The sequence below is a fragment of the Salvia hispanica genome, chromosome 2 (assembly GCF_029641045.1).
Source record: "Salvia hispanica isolate PSC_SH4W2 chromosome 2, Shi_PSC_v1, whole genome shotgun sequence".
Classification (NCBI taxonomy): Eukaryota; Viridiplantae; Streptophyta; class Magnoliopsida; order Lamiales; family Lamiaceae; genus Salvia; species Salvia hispanica.
The window spans coordinates 4,277,248-4,299,854 of record NC_142693.1 but is presented as its reverse complement, the minus strand read 5'-3'; the positions used below and the strand labels follow the sequence as shown (position 1 = coordinate 4,299,854).

General features: G+C 35.2%; 3 protein-coding genes and 1 pseudogene across 3 annotated transcripts; 3 read left to right on the top strand and 1 right to left on the bottom strand.

Moving 5' to 3' along the window:
* The first annotated feature begins 631 nt into the window (after positions 1-631).
* LOC125224502 (uncharacterized) lies at positions 632-3,208 on the top strand. The gene is made up of 4 exons (XM_048127913.2): positions 632-1,111; positions 1,725-2,219; positions 2,343-2,441; positions 2,598-3,208. The coding sequence occupies exons 1-4, from the start codon at positions 638-640 to the stop codon at positions 2,679-2,681; spliced, it is 1,152 nt and encodes a 383-aa protein (XP_047983870.2). The 5' UTR covers positions 632-637; the 3' UTR covers positions 2,682-3,208.
* A 5,081-nt stretch (positions 3,209-8,289) lies between these two features.
* On the top strand, positions 8,290-9,967 carry LOC125201580 (heat shock cognate 70 kDa protein pseudogene; annotated as a pseudogene).
* Positions 9,968-18,660: 8,693 nt separating this feature from the next.
* LOC148931443 (heat shock cognate 70 kDa protein-like) lies at positions 18,661-19,777 on the top strand. Its single transcript, XM_089064788.1, has 2 exons — positions 18,661-19,322; positions 19,387-19,777. The coding sequence occupies exons 1-2, from the start codon at positions 18,661-18,663 to the stop codon at positions 19,775-19,777; spliced, it is 1,053 nt and encodes a 350-aa protein (XP_088920914.1).
* A 595-nt stretch (positions 19,778-20,372) lies between these two features.
* On the bottom strand, positions 20,373-22,553 carry LOC125201478 (heat shock cognate 70 kDa protein-like). The gene is made up of 2 exons (XM_048099613.2): positions 22,322-22,553; positions 20,373-22,138 (listed from the first exon to the last, which is right to left on the bottom strand). The coding sequence occupies exons 1-2, from the start codon at positions 22,533-22,535 to the stop codon at positions 20,508-20,510; spliced, it is 1,845 nt and encodes a 614-aa protein (XP_047955570.2). The 5' UTR covers positions 22,536-22,553; the 3' UTR covers positions 20,373-20,507.
* Between the last annotated feature and the right edge of the window lie 54 nt (positions 22,554-22,607).

Genomic DNA, 22,607 nt, shown 5'->3' with positions numbered 1-22,607 from the left:
GTGGTAATTGTCTTATTGATAACAATTATAAAGTTATACTCCTACTATGTATTTACTATTTCTGGATCCATCATTGAAAGGAATCATCGTTTTTTCATTATTTGGTCTTTATTTAAACTATAGCATGTTCATTAATTTATATTTCCATCGTCCCACAAAGATAGTCCCACTTTGACTTGACACGGATTTTAAAAAATGTAATGAAAAGTGAGTTGAAAAAGTTGGTGGGATGTGGGTCCTACTTTTAAAGTATTAGTTTTATAATAAAATGTGAGTAGGAATAGGTTAGTGGAATATGAGGTTCACTACCAAAAATGATAAAAGTGAAATGAGATAAACATTGTGGGATAGACGGAAATGGAAAAATGAGACAATCTTGTGGGACGGAGGGAGTATAATGGTCCAAGAAAAATATCACAAAATTTGTTGATTACACACTAGGCCAAGTGGTGAGAGCTACCGCATATATAAATGTTGCATTAATATCTAGTAGGCGTTGAATCAAATTAACTAACACTAGTTATCTTTGCATTGTTTTTCTATCAAGTGGGCAAATATTTTTAGTCGAATCAGAAAATGCTAGTATATATATTAATGTTCTTCGTCACACATCAATTTAATTAAGAGAGAGAGAGAGATGGAAGGAATGAGAGAGATCTCGAGATCCTACTACGACAGAGCAAGCGAGGCCGACAAGATATCGATCAAACAATCCTTTAATAAATTGGATGTGGACAGCAACGGGAAGATAAGCCTGGTGGAGTTCAAGAAATCGGTGAGCTCGTGGCTGAGCACTGATGCTGTGTTCGAGAAGCTCGACGAGAATGGTGACGGATGCCTCGATTTCGAGGAGTTTCTGTGCCTTCACTACATGGAGGAGAAGGTAGAGATAGGAAAATGCAGCGGTTGCTCGGAGCTGCTGGTGGGGCCCTACTTCTCTTGCTTGCTTTGCTTGGGAAGAGGCGAAGATACGTATGATCTCTGCTGCACTTGCTACCGCCACCGCCGCAGTTCGTCGCATGAGCACTCCTCACAGTACATGGTGGATCATCACTCTCTGCTCATGCTGTTCAGGCATCACGTCGCCGACGATGAAAAAGCTCGGAACAAGGTAATCTTATTAGAGTAATATCACCAACTAAGCCCACTTTTCATTTTTCCTCTAACCTTATTAGTAATAATTATGTAATCTACTTATCACAAATTTTAAGAATGTAATGAAAAGTAATTGTAAAAAATGGTGAAAGGTGAGTCCTATTTTTATATAATTCCTCCATCCTATCACAAGCGAGATTCTTCTTTCAAGCACAAGATTTAATAAATGAATATTTAAAGAGTTAAGTGGAAAGAAAATAAAGTATGAGACATGAAAAGGTAAATAAGTGAAAAGAGGATAAAGTACATGAGAAATGATATTTTTGTTAAAAAAGAAAAATGACTCACTTATTAAGTAAAATCCTATAAGAAAAAGTGGCTCGCTTATGCTAGAATGGAAGAAGTATTAGTTTTACAGTAATAAAATATAAATGATATAAAGTTTGTGCAATGTGGAGTTCATCATCAAAAATAGAAAAAAAAAACAAATGTGACACTCAGTGGTGGGCAGACGAAAATTGCAAAATGAGACAATTATTGGTGGCTTGCCGCTACTTAAATTACAAACTTCTGAGTTTTGTGTAATTTTCGCACAATGAGTTTTTCAACCATGATATTAATCAATGCAGAAAGAAATGGAGGAACTGCGCAAAATCACAAAAGCCTATTACAGAGCTGGATCTCCACAGGTGAAAGAATTAGCGTATGAGTTCTTCCAATCAATGGACACAGATGGAGACCAGCGAGTCGATCTATCCGAGTTCATAGCCTTCATGAGGCACGAAGGCTATCCCTTCATGCAAAACCGTTCATTCTTCGAACAGCTCGACCTAGACAGTGATGGCACCCTCAACTTCTTCGAGGTCATGACGCTTTACTATATTATTAAGAGCGGCCGGCCCTTCTGCGACTGCTGCGCCAAATTCATCCCCGGGATATTCTTCTCCTGCGTTGAGTGCTTTAACAATCCTAATACCTCGTTCCATCTGTGTTGTGATTGCTACCAGATGGCGAAATGCAATCATAATCACGACGGTCGGTCTCAGTTCTTGGACAATTATGCGTTTCTGCAAGCTATGAGAGATCCGGGGCTTGAACGTGCGTCGGGTGCAAATTCAAATGAGGTAATGTGGGTTTTATGTAGTGACGGAACTACTGCTTCCGTAAGCCATTAAATGTCTCATTTTTCCTTTTTTTTACGTCCACTAATAAATGTCTCATTTTACTTTTCTTGTTTATGGCTGCAGGCATGTGATGAAACCACAGATGCCATAGTTCCAGTACATCATAATAGCACTGCACATACTCAAAATGCAAATGATCCAGCACCATCAGATTCAAAATGGGTAATAAGTACGCGTAGTTCGTATTAATTCGATTTTTTTTAAAACGAGAAATTATAGATATGGGAAAATATTTTTATGTGAATGATGCGTCATACATGTAAAGATAAAATGAAATTTCATATGATTAATACGTAGCTCTTTGTTGATGCATCTCAGAGTAAATTCAAGACGACACTTGACGCCTTGGAAGTAGCAGTCAGCATTGGGAACCTTTCCAGCACCTTGTGCACTATCATGTGACAATATGGGAAAGGCAAACAAATTCTACAAATGAAGTGCCATAAAATATGTACTAATTACTACCTCCGTCCACGAAAATTTATCTCATTCTTCATCTGTCCCTAAAAATTTGTCCCATTTCACTTTTATCATTTTTTGTAGTGGACCCCATATTCCACTAACTCATTCATACTCACATTTTATTATAAAACTAATACTCCCTCCGTCCCAATAAATATGAAACATTTGGTTTTCGGCACGGGATTTTATGCAGTGTTGTTTTGTGAGTTGATGAAGAGAGAGTAAAGTAGGAGAGATGGAAAAGTAGAGAGAGTGATGTTTCCATTTTAGGAAACGTTTCATTTTTAGTGGGACAACTCAAAAAGGAAAACGTTGCATTTCTAATGGGACAGAGGGAGTATATAAAAGTAGGACCCACAATCCACTAATTTTTTCAACTCACTTTAAATTATATTTTTTAAAACTCGTGCCCGGTCAAACCGGGACGAATTTTCATGGACGGAGGTTGTATAATTTAGAGTCGGATTATTTTGATTGTATTCTGTGGCAGATTTAGGATGGGAGTTTAACCGTCTCTTATTATTGAGGCGTAAAATACTATGTATGCTCCTCCAATTGTCTAAATACTCCCTTCGTATATGAAATATTGCTTTTGTCTCGTTGTGGGTGTGAAGAAAAATGAGTTGAAAAAGTTAGTGGAATGATGGTCCAACATTGATATATTAGTTTTATAATAGAATGTGAGTGTAAAGAGCTATAGGAAAGTAAGGTTCATTTACAAAAATAAAAAAAATAAAGTGGACAATTTTTCACGGATAGACCAAAATGACAAATTAGACAACATTTCATTGACGGATGTAGGAGTATATTGTTATTCAATACTCCACATGTCATTAAAATGTAGTGTAGTGGAAAGTTGTAAAATTTTAATGCATGAGCTTTTACTTTCAATTCTCTCTAGAGTTTGTTTTACTGTTAATTTGTAATACTCTGTCCCTTAAATTTTGTCATACTTTGATTAGACACGGGTTTAAAGAACTGTGATGAAAAGTGAGTTGAAAATTTTAGTGGAGAGTGGATCGTACTTTTATATACAATTAATTTTATAATAAATTATGAGTTGGAAAGAGTTAGTGGAACATGTGGTCTACTACAAAAAATGATAAAAAAGTGAAATGTGACAAATTTTATGAGACGGGCAAAAATAAAAAAATGTGACAAAATTTGAAGGTGGAGGGAGTACATCTTATTTCCTTATTAAATGAATTCTTAATAGTATATTTTATAAGAATTGGAGGGAGGAGGGGAGGGGAAAGAGCCAAAGTATTCTAAGTCCATGGCCAGAGCCCAAGAAAATGAGATGCATCAGAATAAGATGATATAATTATTGTATTATCTTAAGTGAAATACATGTTTAAAATTAATAACCTTAACTAAATAAACTCAATTGATCTTTAAGGTACTTTCTATGTGATTATGTTAAGATGACAACCCTTCTTAAAGTGATAACGTACCACCAATCTCGTGCTGCCACATGGCACGTTATCCAGCAATATTCATTTAGTATGCATTTACAGATTGCATGATAGTAATAGGTGGATTGCTGTGTAAATTGTTGAGTATTGATGTATATGCATAGAATGTTTCAGTTGTTGTTTATATGTAGACATATTACTTTTTTATACCGTTATTTTGCATTATAGCCTATACAGCAATACTCGGCATTCTACACTGCAATCCACGTAGTACTATCATGCAATCTGTAGAAATCCATCCAAAACGCTTACTATGATATTGCTGGATAAGTCCCTAATATTGCTAGATAGCGTGCCACGTGGCAGCACGAGGTTGGTGGTACGTTGTCACTCTAACTATGGTGGCACCCTAATGCTCCCATTTTCTATGTATGCAAAAAAAAATGACACTTAATTTTTCTAAGCACAATTGACCAAACACCAGAGCAACTAGCGAGACGCTTTCAACTATCAATTATAATTACATAAGCGGGGCCTGGTAAAAGAGATTTATTAATTACTCCATAATCTACGTGACTTAATTTAGGGATGAGTTTGAACCTTACGGCGGGGCATTGCCCTCTTCTATTGCAAAAAAATAAAAAAGGGACACTTTGATTTTTCTAAGTACAATAGACAACTACTAGAGCATTTACTGAGTCGCTTTCAACGATGAATTTAAATTACTTAAGTGAGGCCTGGTAAGAGAGAGCCTTACTGATAATTGAATTGACTTAAAATTTTTTACTAGTCTAGTAGAGAATACTTATTATTTTTTTCTTAGTTAATGTAGCGCTGAAGCTGTCATTAAACATTAATTATCCCCGAAGACTTCGTATACATTTTTTTAAAGCTGGACCTCAATGATTGAACCTTTTTTTTTCTGTGATACATAGTGCTGCGAATTGAAGTCCTCCCAGGTACTAAATGAAAAAGAGATTATCCATGCTTTGCAAATTATGAACTCTCACTACATCAAATTATTATTACAAGGGCCCTAATCTATTATTTTTTGGGACACTTTGGTTTGTGTACTGAGATTCATTTTTGCATCCGATAATTTTAATTAGGACAACAGAAAAATGATTTTTAAAGTGTTAGTTGGTGTATTGAAAAATATAAAATAGCGTAAAAAATGTCCATAAACATTAGTACTTTCATGAATAATCATGAAAATGCAAATGGTGATATATGCAAACTCAAACTCAATGTCTGCAAAATCAAAAGGAATGTAATTTTTAAGACTGTCTTAGTTCATTCTGAAAATTCAGATTTTAAAATATGGAATTGAACCAAAATGATGACCAGTGTTTTTTTTATATTGGATTGGTGCAAAATTTTAAGGAATTATTTGATTTAATGTAGTGTTGTTTTGTGTGTTTTGTGCGGAGAATATTGTAGGAAATAGATGAAGTAGTGCATGGAATGTAAGGTTCACTTACAAAAAAATTTAAAAAGTGAATAAAAATACTCACTTTGACAAACCATTTAAAAAAGCATTTTGTCATTTTTGGTTGTCCATAATTTATAGAATTATTTATTTTATTTCATTTTTAGTGTGCAGACCCCACGTTGCACTAATTTTTTACACTCACAAATCATTATAAAACTAATATTAAAAATGGATCTCGCATATCACTCACTTTTTCCCTTTATTTTTTTTCGCAAAGTTAAACAATTTTTTTAAACTCGTGATGAGTCAAAAGAGCTCTTTAAATGATGGACAGGAGGAGTATTTAATAGTGAACGGTCTAAAAAGAAAATGTGTGTATTATTTTACTAGAATATACTATTTCCCAAGGGCGGATCTATGTAGTGGTGTTAGTGGGGCATTTGCCCCTCCTCAATATATATCAATGCTAATTTTTTTTAATTCACAAATTTACTTATGATTCTCTCTGAGATGCCCCTTCTCAGTATTTCAAAATTTGTTGATTATATATTTTTGCCCCTTCTCACATCAATTCTTGGCTTCGCCCCTCTTTCAGTCTTCCATTAATCGACACCAATTTCCTTTTTCGTCCATTCCTTATTAACGTCACCCTTACTTTTTACTACTTTTATAATAGACTCCGCAATCCACTAACTCATTGCATTCACATTTTATTATACTCCTCCGTCCCGCTTTAGGAGTCCCGGTTGATTAATTTTAGGCGTTCCGCTTTAGGAGTCCCGATTGGAATAAATTAATAAAAAAATGCCTAAAAAGTGTTAAAAATGTTAATAGTGGGTCCCAACATCCACTATAACTAATAAAAAAGTGTTAAAAGTGAGTCCCAACATCCACTATAATATTTATTTATTGGACACTCAATTAAAAGTAGGTCCCAACATCCACTACAACATTTATTTATTATACACTCAAACATTTTTCTCTTAAAACATGTGCCCGACTCAACCGAGACTCTTAAAGCGGGACGGATGGAGTAAAATTTTTTCAACCCACTTACACATATCTTAAATCCGTGCCAATTAATTGGATACCCAAGTTGCGGCCGCTCAACATTAATATTCATTTTATAGTACTCGAAGAATGTTTCGTCGTTTTGGAAATGGTGATGGTGATGGCGGGAGGTGAGGGGAAAAGACATGCTACTTCTACTTATGACCTATATATTTCGGGTGAGCCACCGCTGCTAGTGTATATGATCAGAGCTTCTCTCAATTCATTTTCCCTATTTCCAAAACACACTTCTTAGAGCATCCACAGCATATCCTAGGATGCCCTTCTCATCAGCTAAGCCGTGCGGCCCTCTTTACCCTGCACTTCATTTTCTTGTTGAAATTTTCACCGACAACCGTTTAATGTATTCGTTTTCATACTTCTGTTTTCTTTCAATTGCAGCGCTGTTTTAGAATCACTAGTGGCGGGAATGGAGGAAGGGCGGTCCATTGGAATCGATTTGGGGACGACATATTCGTGTGTGGCGGCGTGGAAGCACGAAAGGATTGAGATTATACCAAACTATCAGGGCAACCGTACCACGCCGTCTCAGGTTGCTTTCACTGACACCCATCGTCTCATTGGTGATGCCGCCAAGAATCAAGTTGCCAATAATCCCTTCAACACTGTTTTCGGTATGTTTCCTATTCCATTTTGCATGGTTTCCGTTCTTTATTGTTTCAGATGCATATTGTACTTTCTTATCTAAGAGCATTCACAGTAGGAAGAGCCCTCTCATTCTCACCGCTCTTCCACAGCCCTCCCAATAAAGTGCAATGAACTCTTAGAAATAAAAAATTCTTTAAAAAAATATATTAAAAATTTGGCACGGCACGGCTCGGCGGTCGGGACGCAATAGGTCCCGTCCCACCGCCGTCCCACTCTCTCGGCCTAGCCCGTGCTCTTGGTGCTCTCTCTTTCCTCGGGACGGCTCATCGCTTGTAATAGCGACCTTCCCAGGGACCGATCCATATGAGGATCACAAGGGGCAATTGCCCCAGCTGAAAAAAATTATTTATACTATTTTGATCATTAAGTTTTAAAATTTTTTGAACATCCTCTATATATGCCCCTTCTCTACTTCTTAAAATATCTTTATATATATTTTTGCCCCATCTGTATGGAATTTCTGGCTCCGTCCCTGGACCTTCCTGACCGCCGTCCCGCACGGCGTGGGTAGTATATTTTAAAAGATTGAAGTAAATGCAAACTTCAATATTGCCTTTTTATTGGTATGTAGTCCATCCGTTTATGTTTGAAAATCTATTTATTTTTCCAAAATTTAATATGTGGACCCCACATAATGTGTTTCCAGTACATATTCCATCTATCCATTATATCCATCATTATAAATTTTGGTTCACTTTTCATTTACAAAGTCAAATAATTTTGATTAAATAATTTTTTAAAATCAAATCAAAATGACTCACTCTTTAAATCATGAATGGATGGAGTATGCAAAAGGAATGCAATTATTTTCTTATCAATGTTAATTAGCAATTGACGGTTGAGGAAGTGTGATGTGTGGAAGCAGATGCTACTAAACCAGTCCAACCACAATTTTATTTTCTTGGTTTCATGTTTCGTTTGTTATGCTCTCCAAACATTGTTGTTTTCTCATCTCTATCTAATTCAATTATTTCTTACACAGATTCAAAGAGGTTGATCGGTTGCAAATTCAGCGACCCAACGGTTCAAAGTGACATGGCATATTGGCCATTCAAGGTCGTTCCTGGCTCTGATGACAAGCCTATGATCGCGGTATCCTATAGAGGGGAGGAGAAAGAGTTTTCTGCTGAGGAAATCTCCTCAATGGTGCTCACTATGATGAAGGATATCGCCGAGGCATATCTTGGATCAACTGTGAAGAATGCTGTTGTGACAGTGCCTGCTTATTTCAACGACTCTCAACGTCAGGCCACCGTGGCCGCTGGAGCCATTGCCGGCCTTAACATTGTCAGGATCATCAATGAGCCTACAGCTGCAGCCATTGCGTACTATCTGGATAAAGGAGCTGCTAGCCATGTGGCAAAGAATGTGCTGATTTTCGACCTTGGTGGTGGCACGTTTGATGTGTCTGTGGCCACGATTGAGGCAAATGTCATTGAAGTCAAGGCTATCGCCGGTGATACTCATCTTGGAGGACAGGACATGGACAACATAATGGTGAATCACTTTGTGAAAGAGTTTGAAAGGAAGACGGGTAAGGATATTAGTGGGAATGCAAGAGCTATGAGGAGATTGAGGAATGCTTGTGAAAGAGCCAAGAGGGTTCTTTCCTCTGATTTCGAAACCCCGATTGAGATTGAATCATTGATAGATGGGATTGATTTGTTTTCTACTATTCGTCGTGCTAAATTTGATGACATTAACATGGGTTTATTCAACAAATGTATGGAGCTTGTTGAGAAATGCGTGAGTGATGCAAAGATGGAGAAAAGCAGTGTCGATGAGGTGGTGCTGGTGGGCGGGTGCAGTAGAATTCCTAAGCTGCAGGAGATGTTGAAGGAGTTTTTTAATGGGAAAGAGGTGCTCAAGACCATTAATCCAGACGAAGCTGTGGCTCGTGGTGCTGCAGTGCTGGCAGCCAAGTTGAGTGGTGAAGGCAATGACAATTTGGAAAAGCTCGTTCTTTTCGAAGTTACTCCATTGTCCCTTGGTATTGAAGTTGATGGAGATCGGATGTCAGTGTTTATTCCAAGGAATACACCTATACCAACAAGGAAGGAGAAAATTCTTAAGACGGCCGGCGACAATCAGACCAGAGCACTCTTTGCTGTGTACGAGGGCGAAAGAAGCAAGATAACAGAGAATAATCTGCTAGGTGAATTCAAACTCCATGGCATTCCACTAGCGCCCAGAGGTGTTGCTACATTCAAAATGTGCTTCGACATTGATGAGAATGGTATCTTAAATGTGTCAGCAGAGCATGTGGGTACTGGGTTGAAAAACGAGATCACTATCACCAACAACAAGGGCAGATTGTCTAATAAAGAAATTGAGAGGATGATCAGGGATGCAAAGAAGTACAAGTTGGAGGATGAGAAGTTTAAGGAGAAAATTGAGGCCAGGTCTTACTTGGAGGACTACGCCTACAATTCGAGGAATACCATTAGAAGTGCAGCAAAGATCACAGCAAAAGACAAGAAGAAGATGGAGGATGCTTTTGAGTCTTTCACAAAGTGGTTGGAGTGTAACAAGCATGCAGAGGCTGATGATTTTAAACAAAAGATGAAGGAGCTTGAGACTATTTTCAATCCCATCATCACCAAGATGAATTAAGAATGAAAATTGATGATTGTCATTCTTTACTTTTATCTATCAAGATTTTTGTTCATATTTGTGTAATGGAGTTGCTTGTTCTCTTTTATGCTATACTACTCTACTTTTAATTATACTAGTATCACCACCGTACTATGCACGGCCCATTTGACTTTTCTCAAAATATAAAATATTTATTTGAAATAAGAAACCATATCATTATATAGATCTAAAATTATAAGTATGATATACATCTACAATAATACATTTGATTAAAGTACTCCTCGTCTGAGCCATTAAAAATTAAACGTTTCTTTTGTTGGTTGTCTCGTTAAGAATTAAATGTTTGTAAAAATGGAAATAACACTCTCAATACTTTTTCTTTTTCTTACTTTACTTTCTATTCACTAACTCACTAAATAACACTACATTCCCATGCAGAAAACCAAATAGTATTTCATTTTAAATTGGAAGGAGGAAGTAGTAAATTTTATTAGTGTATGAAATATATTTTATAAAAAATTGTTGTTTTGTTTACCAATTCTAAATTCTAGCCATCTTTTATTTTATTTTTATAATTTTACACAATAAATACCTATAACTTCTCTTTCAATGTTTTACTTCTATTCATATTGAGTAAGCAAAATGTCTATTATTCTTTACTGTCACAAACTTTATAAGACTCTTCCATACCATATTATTTAAAATGGTTCTAATCATGACATTAAAAATAAAAATAATGATATAATTATATAAAATAATTTCTAACGTCTCCAAATTATTTCTTACACAGACTTTAAAGTCTTCCATATGATCAATAAAATGTAGTATATAGAGTTGTTAACAATATTTATTCGATGCAGTAAACATGAAATTTTTATTATTTCTAACTCCATGTTTTGTCAAAAGCCAAATAAGTTACACTAATCTAAATAAAATATATAAATTGGGCTACTTTATATCATAAGGACCTATTTCTATTTAGAGTGAACTACAAAAATGGTCTCTGGACTATAAGTTTATCTCGCCCATAGTCCCTGGACTTTAAAAATATTGTCAATAGTCCCTGGACTAAGGGTTTATCTCGAAATTGGTCCTTTTGGCTTTTTTTGGTACGAAAATACCCTTTGATATTATTTTGGGGGATTTGGGCAATTTGGTCTTTTTACACTTTTTAACATTATAAATCTGATATTATTTTAGTTATGTACTAACTTTGATATTATTTCAAAATTATCATTCTTCTTCCATTTTGTTATCCTTCACTGAATTTGTTTTTTTTTATTGCAATATTAGATTTAATTTTATAAAATTTTAAATTTTAATTTTTTAAATATCAATAAATTTTTTTAATTATAAAAATTATTAAATAGCAAAAATTAATAGTTATAATCAATATTTGATAGTGTATAGTACTATGTAATCAATAAGGCATGACAACGCCTTAGTTTTAATCATTTTTTAAATAGCTTTAATCATAAATAGATTATATAACACAATTTATTTTGAAATAAATATGCATCTAATGTAAGACTAATATAATTTTTGTTTATTAATTTGAAAACAATCAAAATTTACTAGAAAATTTCAACAAAAATACTCATATATAAAATTTTAAGTAGGATCAAATTTTTAGTCAACTTCACAATATTTAATCACAAGCAATTATAACAACCGAACGGAGGCTAAATAGAATTACTCTTATTTTTCCATCATGATTAATATTATTTTTCTGTACTTCTTCAATTCAATTGAATATTATATTAAATAACAAAAATTAATAGTTTTAATCAATATTTATAGTGTCCATGAATTAATAGTTTTCATTAAAAAAATTTATTGATATTTAAAAATCTAAATATTAAATTTATTTTATAAAATTAAATCTAATATTGAAATAAATAAAAAAACAAATTCAGTGAAGGATAACAAAATGGAAGGAGAATGATAATTTTGAAATAATATCAAAGTTAGTACATAACTAAAATAATATCAGATTTAAAATGTTAAAAGCGTAAAAAGACCAAATTGCCCAAACCCCCCAAAATAATATCAAAGGGTATTTTCGTACCAAAAAAAGCCAAAAGGACCAATTTCGAGATAAACCCTTAGTCCATGGACTACTGGCGATATTTTTAAAGTCCATGGACTATGGGCGAGATAAACCCATAGTCCAGGGACCATTTTTGTAGTTCACTCTTCTATTTAATAGGGATAATTAGGTTAGAGAATGAAGGCCGCTATTTTCTTCACGGCGGCGACTGCATTTTCTTCTTAATCTTCTGCAATTCCCCGTCCATCTTCTCCAGCGTAATTCTGCTAATTTTCATCAATAAAAACAAAATGTATTGACACACAATCCTTTAATATCATTCATATATGTAACTGTCAGTCCGTTTATTTCCTCCATTTTCTCCTTATACATATAAGTTATAACTGCCGTAAATCTAGAAATTCATTAATAAAAACATTTTTTAATTAAATCCAAATTATTAACTAAAATGGCATTATTGTAAATATTCCTAAAACTCCCTTTTTATATATTTATTTATAGATTTTGTTAGATTATCTCTTTGCTCTTTAGTTTCATCTGCTTGAGCATATAATTTCAATCGAAACTAATTTTAAGTTTATATATATTGCTAATAGTGATTCACTTATAGCGCAAGATATCGACTGAGTCGTAGATTAGGATGTAAATGCAACGATCTGGTAAGAATGTAGGCTTATGTTACTAATAAATAAATATTATAATTTCAAAACAAGCTTTAGTAAATTCCCCCACAACTTAGGACTAGCTACGTAATCGTAGTAGACAAAAAAAGAAACCAACCAAAGAAACATATTCGAAAAAAAGACAGTGCACACTTGAACAGGATCATGCCATTACCATTTGATCTTATTTCCAAAACAACACACTTCGATTATTCCAAAGTAGGAATCACAACGAGAATTTCTACGATTACACATCTTTAAAAGAAATTAATAATACCAATTAACTCGATTAATCTCGTAAAAAAGGAAAGAAATTTCGGGGCGAAAGTTATGGGTTCTATGATTTATATAGTACTACTCCATTTATTAATTTAATATGGGGCAGATATAGTTTGATAGTGGGGTGATCAATTGCTAACTCATCATTTAATTGTTAACTACAACTAATTTAAGGTCATAGGATTTTAGAAAACGTTTGGTTTACAATTTGCCACGTGTAATTTTCATTTTTATTAATAAAATAAAAAAAAGATTAAAAAAAATCCAAATTAACGGTTTTGGATGAAAATGTCAATATAGTGTTTCGAAAATATCAACACAATGCTTTGAGAATGTCAACACAATACTTTAAGAATGTTAACCCATTGCTTATATTGACATTCTACATGTATTATATTCACATATTTTATATAGTATGTTGACATTTCTGCTGTACGTAAAAAAAATTAAAATTTTTTGAAATTTTTTTCAAATTTTGACGTCGTAACATATGCATGTAGGATATCGTTGGAATCCTTATGAAATTATCTTTAATTTGATATATGTTATATGAATTTAAAGTTTTGGGATTTCTTTTAAAAATTAGTTATAACTAAACATGTAGTTAATTGACATTAATACACTTATTGATATTTTTTGGAATTAATCCTATGGCCTTATTGACGTTTTTCGTTGTTCGTATTGACATTTAGGGATTGATCATCTAAGCCCTTAATTTGAATATCTAATTACTATTATTTAATTGTATTTATCAATTAAGTCACGAGTTAGCAATATAACACTCCTCTAGTTTGATATCTATCAGTTCTCAACTTACATACACTTGAATCTTTTAAATTTGTCTTTCTAGTTTAAATTAAGATTATTTACACTTTAAAATGAAAATTTAAGTAGGTCCAAAGTACACGTATTCTTTATCCCTATAATTTTATTCGTATTCTGTTAATATTGGATAGAATTTTTTTTATCAGTCACATTAAGTTAAATTATTACCTTTTTTTAAATCTAACATATTTAATCATTTTTAATATATTCTTTATTATATTTTATTCTCTTAATATTACTTTATTTTATTCTTTTATTTATTTTATTCAAATTCAGTTAATTTACTACTCCCTCCGTTTCGCCATAGTTGAGGTGAAACTTTTCGACACGGAGTTTTAGAATAAATCAGACCATTTTAGGGGTACACTTGTACCCCCTAGTTCCCACTTGGATCCGCCGGTGCTATAAAAGAATGAATTCTAGCACAGCTATATACATAAGCTTATGAGAGTTACTCTCTCCTAGTTCATTATTTTCACATTAAAGCTAATGCAGTACCAAAAGTCCATATTTTTAGGATCGAATAACAAAGTAAGTATTCCCTCCATCCAAAAAAATAGATAAAATTGTAAACATTACGGGTTTAATGCACAATTGGTAAAGTAGAAGAGATAGGAAAAATGTGGTGGAAAGTAGTGTTAGTGGATTATGGGTCCATAATTAGAATGATGTTTAAAGTTAATATTGGTTTAAAACTTCTACTTTTTGAATTAGTCTAATTTTGGTTGACGTCCCAAAATGGTAAAACTTCTATTTTTTCACGGAGGGAGTAATAGATAAGAGTACTACCTCTTTTTTTTTAAATGCTCGAACTCGGCACCTCATACAATAATGTCTAAATTCTTTGCCGCTAAGACAAAGGCGCTGGAGTAGATAAGAGTACTATCTTATAAATTAAGCAACTTTGTTTAATATCATAATATCATTATCCCTCCTTGTGTGAACGAACCTTATATACACCATTATACTCACTCTGTCCGGAAATAAATATCTCATTTTGATTGGGTCGGATTTTAAGAAATTTTTTGATTTCAAAAAGAAAGTGAGTGAAAAATTAGTGAAATGTGAATCCTACTAATATAACTTTATAAAAAAATACGAATAAAATGAGTTGATGAAATATGGAATCCACAAACCAATATAAAATTAAATGAGACATTTATCGTAGACGAAAAAAAAAGAAAAATAGAACACACTTTATTATTATGATAATTTTGTATCTAAAAGAAACACATCAAATAATATAAGGGCTGGACTGTGGAAAATGGGTCACGGGTCAATGGGTCGTGCGTAAACGATTGTATATGGAGTAGAGGTGCCCACGGTTCAGGAACCGACGGTTACGGTTCGGAACCGCCGGTTTCGGTTTTGGAAATTGTTGAACCGGAACCGAACCGCGAGGGTGTTTCGCGGTTACGGTTTCGGTTCCAAAACCGCCGGTTTCGGTTTCGGTTCCGAACCGACGGTTTTCCGGCGGTTTTTTTACGGTTTTTCACGGTTCCAAACTGTCGGTTTTTTGTGGTTCCGGCTTGATTTCACGGTTTTCCGGCGGTTTTTCGCGGTTCCGGTTTGAAACCGCGCGGAACCGGCGGTTCCGGCACGGTTTCGGTTCGAAAATTTTTGAACCTGAACCGAACCACGGTTCAAAAATCGACGGTTTCGGTTCGGGTAAATTCTCACGGTTTCGGTTCGGAACCGTAACCGACGGTTACGGTTTCGGTTTTAACCGCCGGTTCGATAAACCTTGGGCAGGTCTAATATGGAGTATTAATTCATCAGAATGGACCAATCCTTACATCGGCCCCATCAGATATTTAACAAAACTTTCACATTTCCACCAAAATAATTTGCTCGTTGGAAATTTCTCTCACTAATCTTAATCGCCTTCGTCTAAATTTAGACACAATATTCAATTAGGAATAAATTCTTGGCTATAATGCTTTGAATTAATTAGGAATAAATTAGAAATGTATTTGAACCTGCAAGTTTTATGAGATTCTTATCTAATAAACGTCTATGATTGATACTCCCTCCTTTCCTTTACAAGTGATGCGTATTCCTTTTTTTAACCGTCCCATTATAAACGAGATATTTCCTTTTATGGTAAAAAGCAACAATCTATCTCTCGCTCTCTTACTTTTTCTCTGTACTTTTATTCTGCTTAAAAAAATATGTGCCCAAGTTAAATGTTTCACGTGCAATAGTAGTAGGGTATACATTGGCGGACATAGTAAGCAATGGGCGAGGGCTTAAACCCTTCCCCAAATTTTTATTTTTCATTTTTTCTTCTTGCAAAATTTTCAAAAAGTTTGAAATTGAGCTTCAGCCCTTCCCAAAAATTGCTGCTGGAGAGTAAATTATTGAAAGTAGAATGAAAGGAGGGGCTGAATCTAAGATTCTGAACTACAGACTAAAATGATGGATACCGCAGCATTTAGGAAGAAGACGACCTGAGAGGGTATTATAAAATAAATAATACAATATAATAATATTATTTGTACTCCTTAATGACACACTGGGATTTGACTGTAAATTGAAAACCGCCTCTTTTAAAAACCACAAATAGTTTAAAAAAACCACCAATTTATTTGCAAGTGTTATTATACATTTATACTCTAATTTCTTCCAGTTGGTTTAAGTGTATGAAAAACATAGTACTACAAGTACAACCTATTCTATTTCAATTTGAAAACTTATGATTAATTAAAACAATGCAGATTCTTTATTTATTTAATTTTTTAAAAAAAACATTAAATAGCTTTCATTGATAATTTTAATTTCTCTTACATTTTTTTTCTTATCAATTCAATTGTAAAAAAACTTTTTGATTTTCTTTCTAATTCTTTTCAATTCAATTCAATTTTCCATTACTAATATACTTGTTATTTTGTCATCTTTTTAAATTCTCTCATCTAATAAGAATTTTATTTAGAAGAGTTCTTCTGATATATATTTGTTTTAAAGTTCTAAGATGCTTATAATTATTTATCTCACCGTAAAACTGAAAATTATGGTTATTCCCTCGTCCATGAAAAATTGTCTTATTTGCCATTTTAGAATATCCACGATTTAAACTCTTATCCCCTTTTTCCATTTTAGATAATCGGACCTCACATTCAACTAAATCATAGTCATATTCTATTATAAACCCAATATATGGAGTATAAAAATAAGATTTACTTTCCACTAACTTTTTTCCATCATTTTTCTTCACAAGTGACAAACAATTTTTTAAAACTCGTGCTGCGCGAGTCAAAATGAGATTATAAATACGGATGGATAGAGTACAATGCAGCCCCTACTAAACAAAATTTCTGCGTCCGCCACTGAGGGTATATATGGAAGGATTTGAATAAATACTATGGGGGATTGTCTTAAGCGTCTTTGGGATAATTGTTCTACACTGAGTTTAATTGCAATTCTTGTTTTCCGTTTTGCCTTGGCTAGTCGATGGGCTTGATGTGGCCCATCATCTGGAGTTGGGCTGGTTGATGTGGGCTTGGCGGCGTGATAACGTATCAAATTGAGAGATACCCGGTCATTGTAAATACTCCCTTCGTCCCATAATAAATAACATACTTAGTGAATGAAACGGAATTTTAGGAGTTGTTTTATAGATTAGGTGGAGAGAGAAAATATTATATTTATATTAATGTGAAAGAAAGCTTTTTTCATAAAAGGAAATGTGACCTCTTTTGTGGGACAAACTAAGAAGGAAAGTGTGACATCTATTATGGGACGGAGGGAGTACCAATGCACAGTTACAAAAATTCTTCCACAGCCACAAAAAACTTGTCCAGTCCAATAATGGTCACGCCACAACCACAAATCACATTATTTTATCAATTGTTGAAATATTTTAATTGGATTGGAACAAAATGAATTGGACAAAAATAAATAAAATAGAATGGAATAAAAAAAATGATGTTGGAATAGATATTTTATAGATAAAGATTTCTTATAAGGTAAACTGCAATATGCACTCTATTCATGAAATTTAATCCTAGGCGTCCATTTTATGTATCTAAGAGCTAGGAAAAGTGTTATATGTCACTCTAAACATGGTGTCACCCTAATTCTCCCACGTTTGTAAATATTCTATACACCTAAAACAGTCTAATAAAAAATACACATGATGATAGTACATTTTAAAAAATATTAGGAGAACAAGTTTGTTACTACTCCCTCTGTCCCCCATAATTTTACCTAGTATTCCATTTTGGGTCGTCCCACATAATTTTACTCACTTCACTTTTACCATTTTTGGTAGTGGGCCACATATTCCACTAACTCATTCCTACTCACATTTTATTATAAAACTAATACTTTTAAAGTAGGACCCACATCTCACCAACTTTTTCAACTCACTTTCTATTAAATTTCTTAAAACTCGTGCCGGGTCAAAGTGAGTAAAATTATAAGGGACGGAGGGAGTATTACTTTCTGTTAAATAAATTCGAAACATAGGTAATTAAGTAGATAACTTCAAATTTGAATAGTAAATTTAGTTGTAAATATATTAATCTATATGCTAAATAAAGTTATAACTATTAAAAGTACTCCTACTTACTATCAAATTAAAAAAAAAACCTTAATTTTTTAGTAAAAATTTTCTATTCAGTACAACTAATTCACTGTAATGATAAAATATTTTTTATTAGGCAATGTTAGTTGGGAGGATGGAGATTTCGAAAGAATGAGAGACGATGCTACTACTTGTTGGGAAGGCGGAGAGACAGATGGAAGTTAGAGAGACTACCAGGTTTCTCCACCTTACTTTATTTCTTTATATATTTCGATTTGGTGAGCCGCCGCCGAGCATTTTAGAGGGCTTCTTTCAACGGTATAGTGTATTTCCAGTTCCTTGTTGAAATTTATGAAGCATTGCTTTTGATATTTTGTTTTGTTTTAGTTGTAGAGCTGTTCAGTGTTAGCATCATTAATGCAGAAAGACATGATATTTTGGCCATTCAAGGTTATTCATGGTGCTGATGATAAGCCTATAATTGTAGTAGCCTGCAAAGGGGAGGAGAAAGAGTTTTCGGCTGAGGAGATCTCCTCAATGGTGCTCACTAAGATGAAGGATATTGCCGAGGCATATCTTGGATCTACTGTCACGGATTCTGTGGTAACTGTCCCTGCATACTTCAATGACTCTCAGCGTCAGGCCACTAAGGATGCTGGAACCATTGCCGGACTGAATGGTATGAGGATCATCAATGAGCCAACGCCTGCAGCCATTGCATACGGACTGGATAAAGGGGGTGATGTGGCGAAGAATGTGCTGATTTTCGACCTTGGTGGTGGTACGTTCGATGTGTCTGTGGCCAAGATTGAGGATGGTCTCGTTGAAGTGAAGGCTACTGACGGAGATACTCATCTTGGAGGCCGGGACATGGACAACAGGATGGTGAATCACTTCGTGAAAGAGTTTAAAAGCAAGACAGGTAAAGATATTAGTGGGAACTCAAGAGCTGTCAGGAGATTGAAGAGTGCTTGTGAAAGAGCCAAGAGGATCCTTTCCTCCACTTTGGAAACCCAAATTCAGATTGAGTCGTTGTTTGAGGGGATAGATCTGTTCACTGCTTTACTCATGCCTAATTTGTGGACCTTAACATGGAGATGTGATGGATGTAGTTATTCCGAGAAATTCGTTTATCTCAATCAGGAAGGGGAAAGGTTTCATCACGGCGTATGACAATCTGACCAGTGTGAAAGTTCGGGTGTACGAGGGTGAAAGAAGCAAGGCAACAGACAACAATCTGCTAGGTGAATTCACACTGCAAGGCTTTCCAGCAGCGCCCAAAGGTGTTCCTAAAATCAAAGTCTGGTTCGACATGGATGAGAATGGTATCATGAATGTGTCAGCGGAGCACACAGAGAATGGAGTGAAAAACAACATCACCTTCATTAACTACAAGGGCAGGCTGTTTAAAGAAGAAATCAAGAGGATGATTGAGGATGCGGAGAAGTACAAGTTGGAGGATGACAAGTTTAGGAAGAAGAATAAGGAGGTATGCTTCGGAGAACTACGCATACAACACGAGGAACAAAGTTAGAAGTGCAGCTATCTCACAGCAGCAGACAAGAAGACTGTGGAGGATGATTGCTAGCTTTAAGTTACTATATTGATTTTTGTTATTTTTTATAAGCCTCTTTTTATTTTTTTAAGGAAGTGTTCATATTCTTCTATATTTGTTATTTATTTCCTTTCTGCTTAAACATATAAATTTACCCTTGGCGTCTTTGAACGATTATTTGAAGTATGCATTGCTCAATCCATTGCTCAACACCATTTTCACCTCCTGCTTTGCGGATTTTTGACCATTTTGACCACTATTACTCAGCTCCGACTAGAGTGAGAACGTCTTCGCTGTCATTGCTTCTTTTGTGTATTAGCCGGAGGCGGAAAATTTCTTTATCTTCATACTACAAGCCAACATTGTCCTAGAATACTTTCTTTTGAACCTTTTTATGAAATGCTATGAGCAAGCCTCTTTTCAATGATATGTTGTGGTTGAAATAAGATATAGTAATTAACAGTACTCAGATAAATTTAAGTGAATCACTATTAGAAATCTAAAAAACACATTAAACTAACTAATATGCTAAATGCTAAAGCATAAACAATAAAAAGAGCAAAGAAGAAGAAACTAAAATATATAAAAAAGAGGAATATAAACTAGTAATAGTATCTTGGGAATCATCACACAAAATATGATAAAATAAATCTTAGTTATAGATATAAGTAAAGGCCCACGATATCTTACCAATCACCATTTTTCATTCTTACATCATCTTGGCGATGATGGGATTGAAAATAGTCTGGAGCTCTTTCATTTTGTCTTTAAAATCATCAGCCTCTGCATGTTTGTTACACTCCAACCACTTTGTGAAAGACTCAAAAGCATCCTCCATCTTCTTCTTGTGTTTTGCTTTGAGCCTAACTGCACTTCTAATGGTGTCCCTCGTGTCGTAGGCGTAGTCCTCCAAAGCACACCTAGCCTCAACCTTCTTCCTAAACTCCTCATCCTCCAACTTGTACTTCTTCGCATCCCGAATCATTCTCTCAATATCTTCCTTAGACAGCCTACCCTTGTCATTGGTGATGGTGATGCTGTTCTTTATTCCAGTCGTTATGTGCTCCGCTGACACATTCAAGATACCGTCCTCATCTATGTCGAAGCACACTTTGAATTTAGCAACACCTCTGGGCGCTGGTGGTATGCCTCGGAGTATGAATTCACCTAGCAGATTGTTTTTTTTTGACTTGCTCCTTTCACCCTCGTAGACTGGAAACTTCACACTGGTCTGATTGTCATGCATCGTGTGGTGAATTTTCTCCTTCCTTGTTGGGATTGGTGTATTTCTTGGAACAAATACTGACATAGTATCATCATTAATTTCAATACCAAGAGACAACGGAGTAACATCCAAAAGAACGAGCTTTTGCACCTTGCCGTTGCCTTCACCACTCAACTTGGCTGCCAACACTGCAGCACCATACGCCACGGCTTCGTCTGGATTAATGCTCTTGCATGCCTCCTTCCCATTGAAAAACTCCCTCAACAGCTCCTGCACCTTCGGAATCCTGCTCGACCCGCCCACCAGCACCACCTCATCCACACTCCTCCGTTTCATCTTTGCATCACTCAGGCATTTCTCAACCAGTTTTATGCACTTGCTGAACAGATCCATGTTGAGCTCATTAAATTTAGCACGAGTGATGGTTGAAAACATATCAATCCCCTCAAATAAAGATTCAATATCAATATTAGTTTGGGAAGAGGAAGAAAGCATCCTCTTGGCTCTTTCACAAGAGCTCCTCAATCTCCTCAAGGCTTTTGGATTCATACTAATATCCTTACCATTCTTCCTTTCAAACTCTTTTACGAAATAATCCACCATCCTACTGTCAAAGTCTTGCCCTCCGAGATGCGTGTTGCCAGCAATAGCCTTCACTTCAATGATATCGGTCTCAATAGTGGCCACAGACACATCGAATGTGCCACCACCAAGGTCGAAAATCAGCACATTCTTAGGCACATCACCCCCTTTATCCAGGCCGTATGCGATGGCTGCAGCAGTAGGCTCATTGATGATCCTTACAACATTGAGGCCAGCAATGGTTCCAGCAGCCATGGTGGCCTGACGCTGAGAGTCGTTGAAATAGGCAGGCACGGTGACGACGGCATTCTTCACAGACGCTCCAAGATAGGCCTCGGCGATATCCTTCATCTTGGAGAGCACCATTGAAGAGATCTCCTCAGCTGAAAACTGTTTCTCCTCTCCTTTGTAGGTCACCACTATCATAGGCTTGTTGTTGTCGGTGGGGTGAGGAATGACCTTAAATGGCCATAGTTTCATGTCACTTTGAACCATTGGGTCATTGAATTTCCTGCCTATCATCCTCTTTGCATCTGCATAATACATTAAAAAAATATGATAGAAACATCGACGTTTTAGGTCATGCTTGGTATGATGGAATGGACTGGAGTGTAATAGTTATAGTACTTTTTCCTATATTTCTTCACAAAAACACCATAAAAAATAGATTGAATGAAGAGATAATAAGTGCATAGAATAGAAAACAAAAAACTGACCGAAAACGGTGTTAGTTGGAAAATTGGCGACTTGATTCTTGGCAGCTTCTCCGATGAGACGCTCGTTATCGGTGAAAGCGACATAAGAGGGCGTGGTGCGGTTGCCCTGGTCGTTGGCTATGACCTCAACGCGGTTGTGCTGCCATGCTGCCACGCACGAATACGTCGTGCCCAAATCGATCCCGATCGCCCGTCCTTCCCCATTTCCGGCCATTGATGCAACAGTTTAGATGCTCTTTGAAACTGTGAAGTTTTGAATAAGGAAATGGAGTTCACGATACTTATA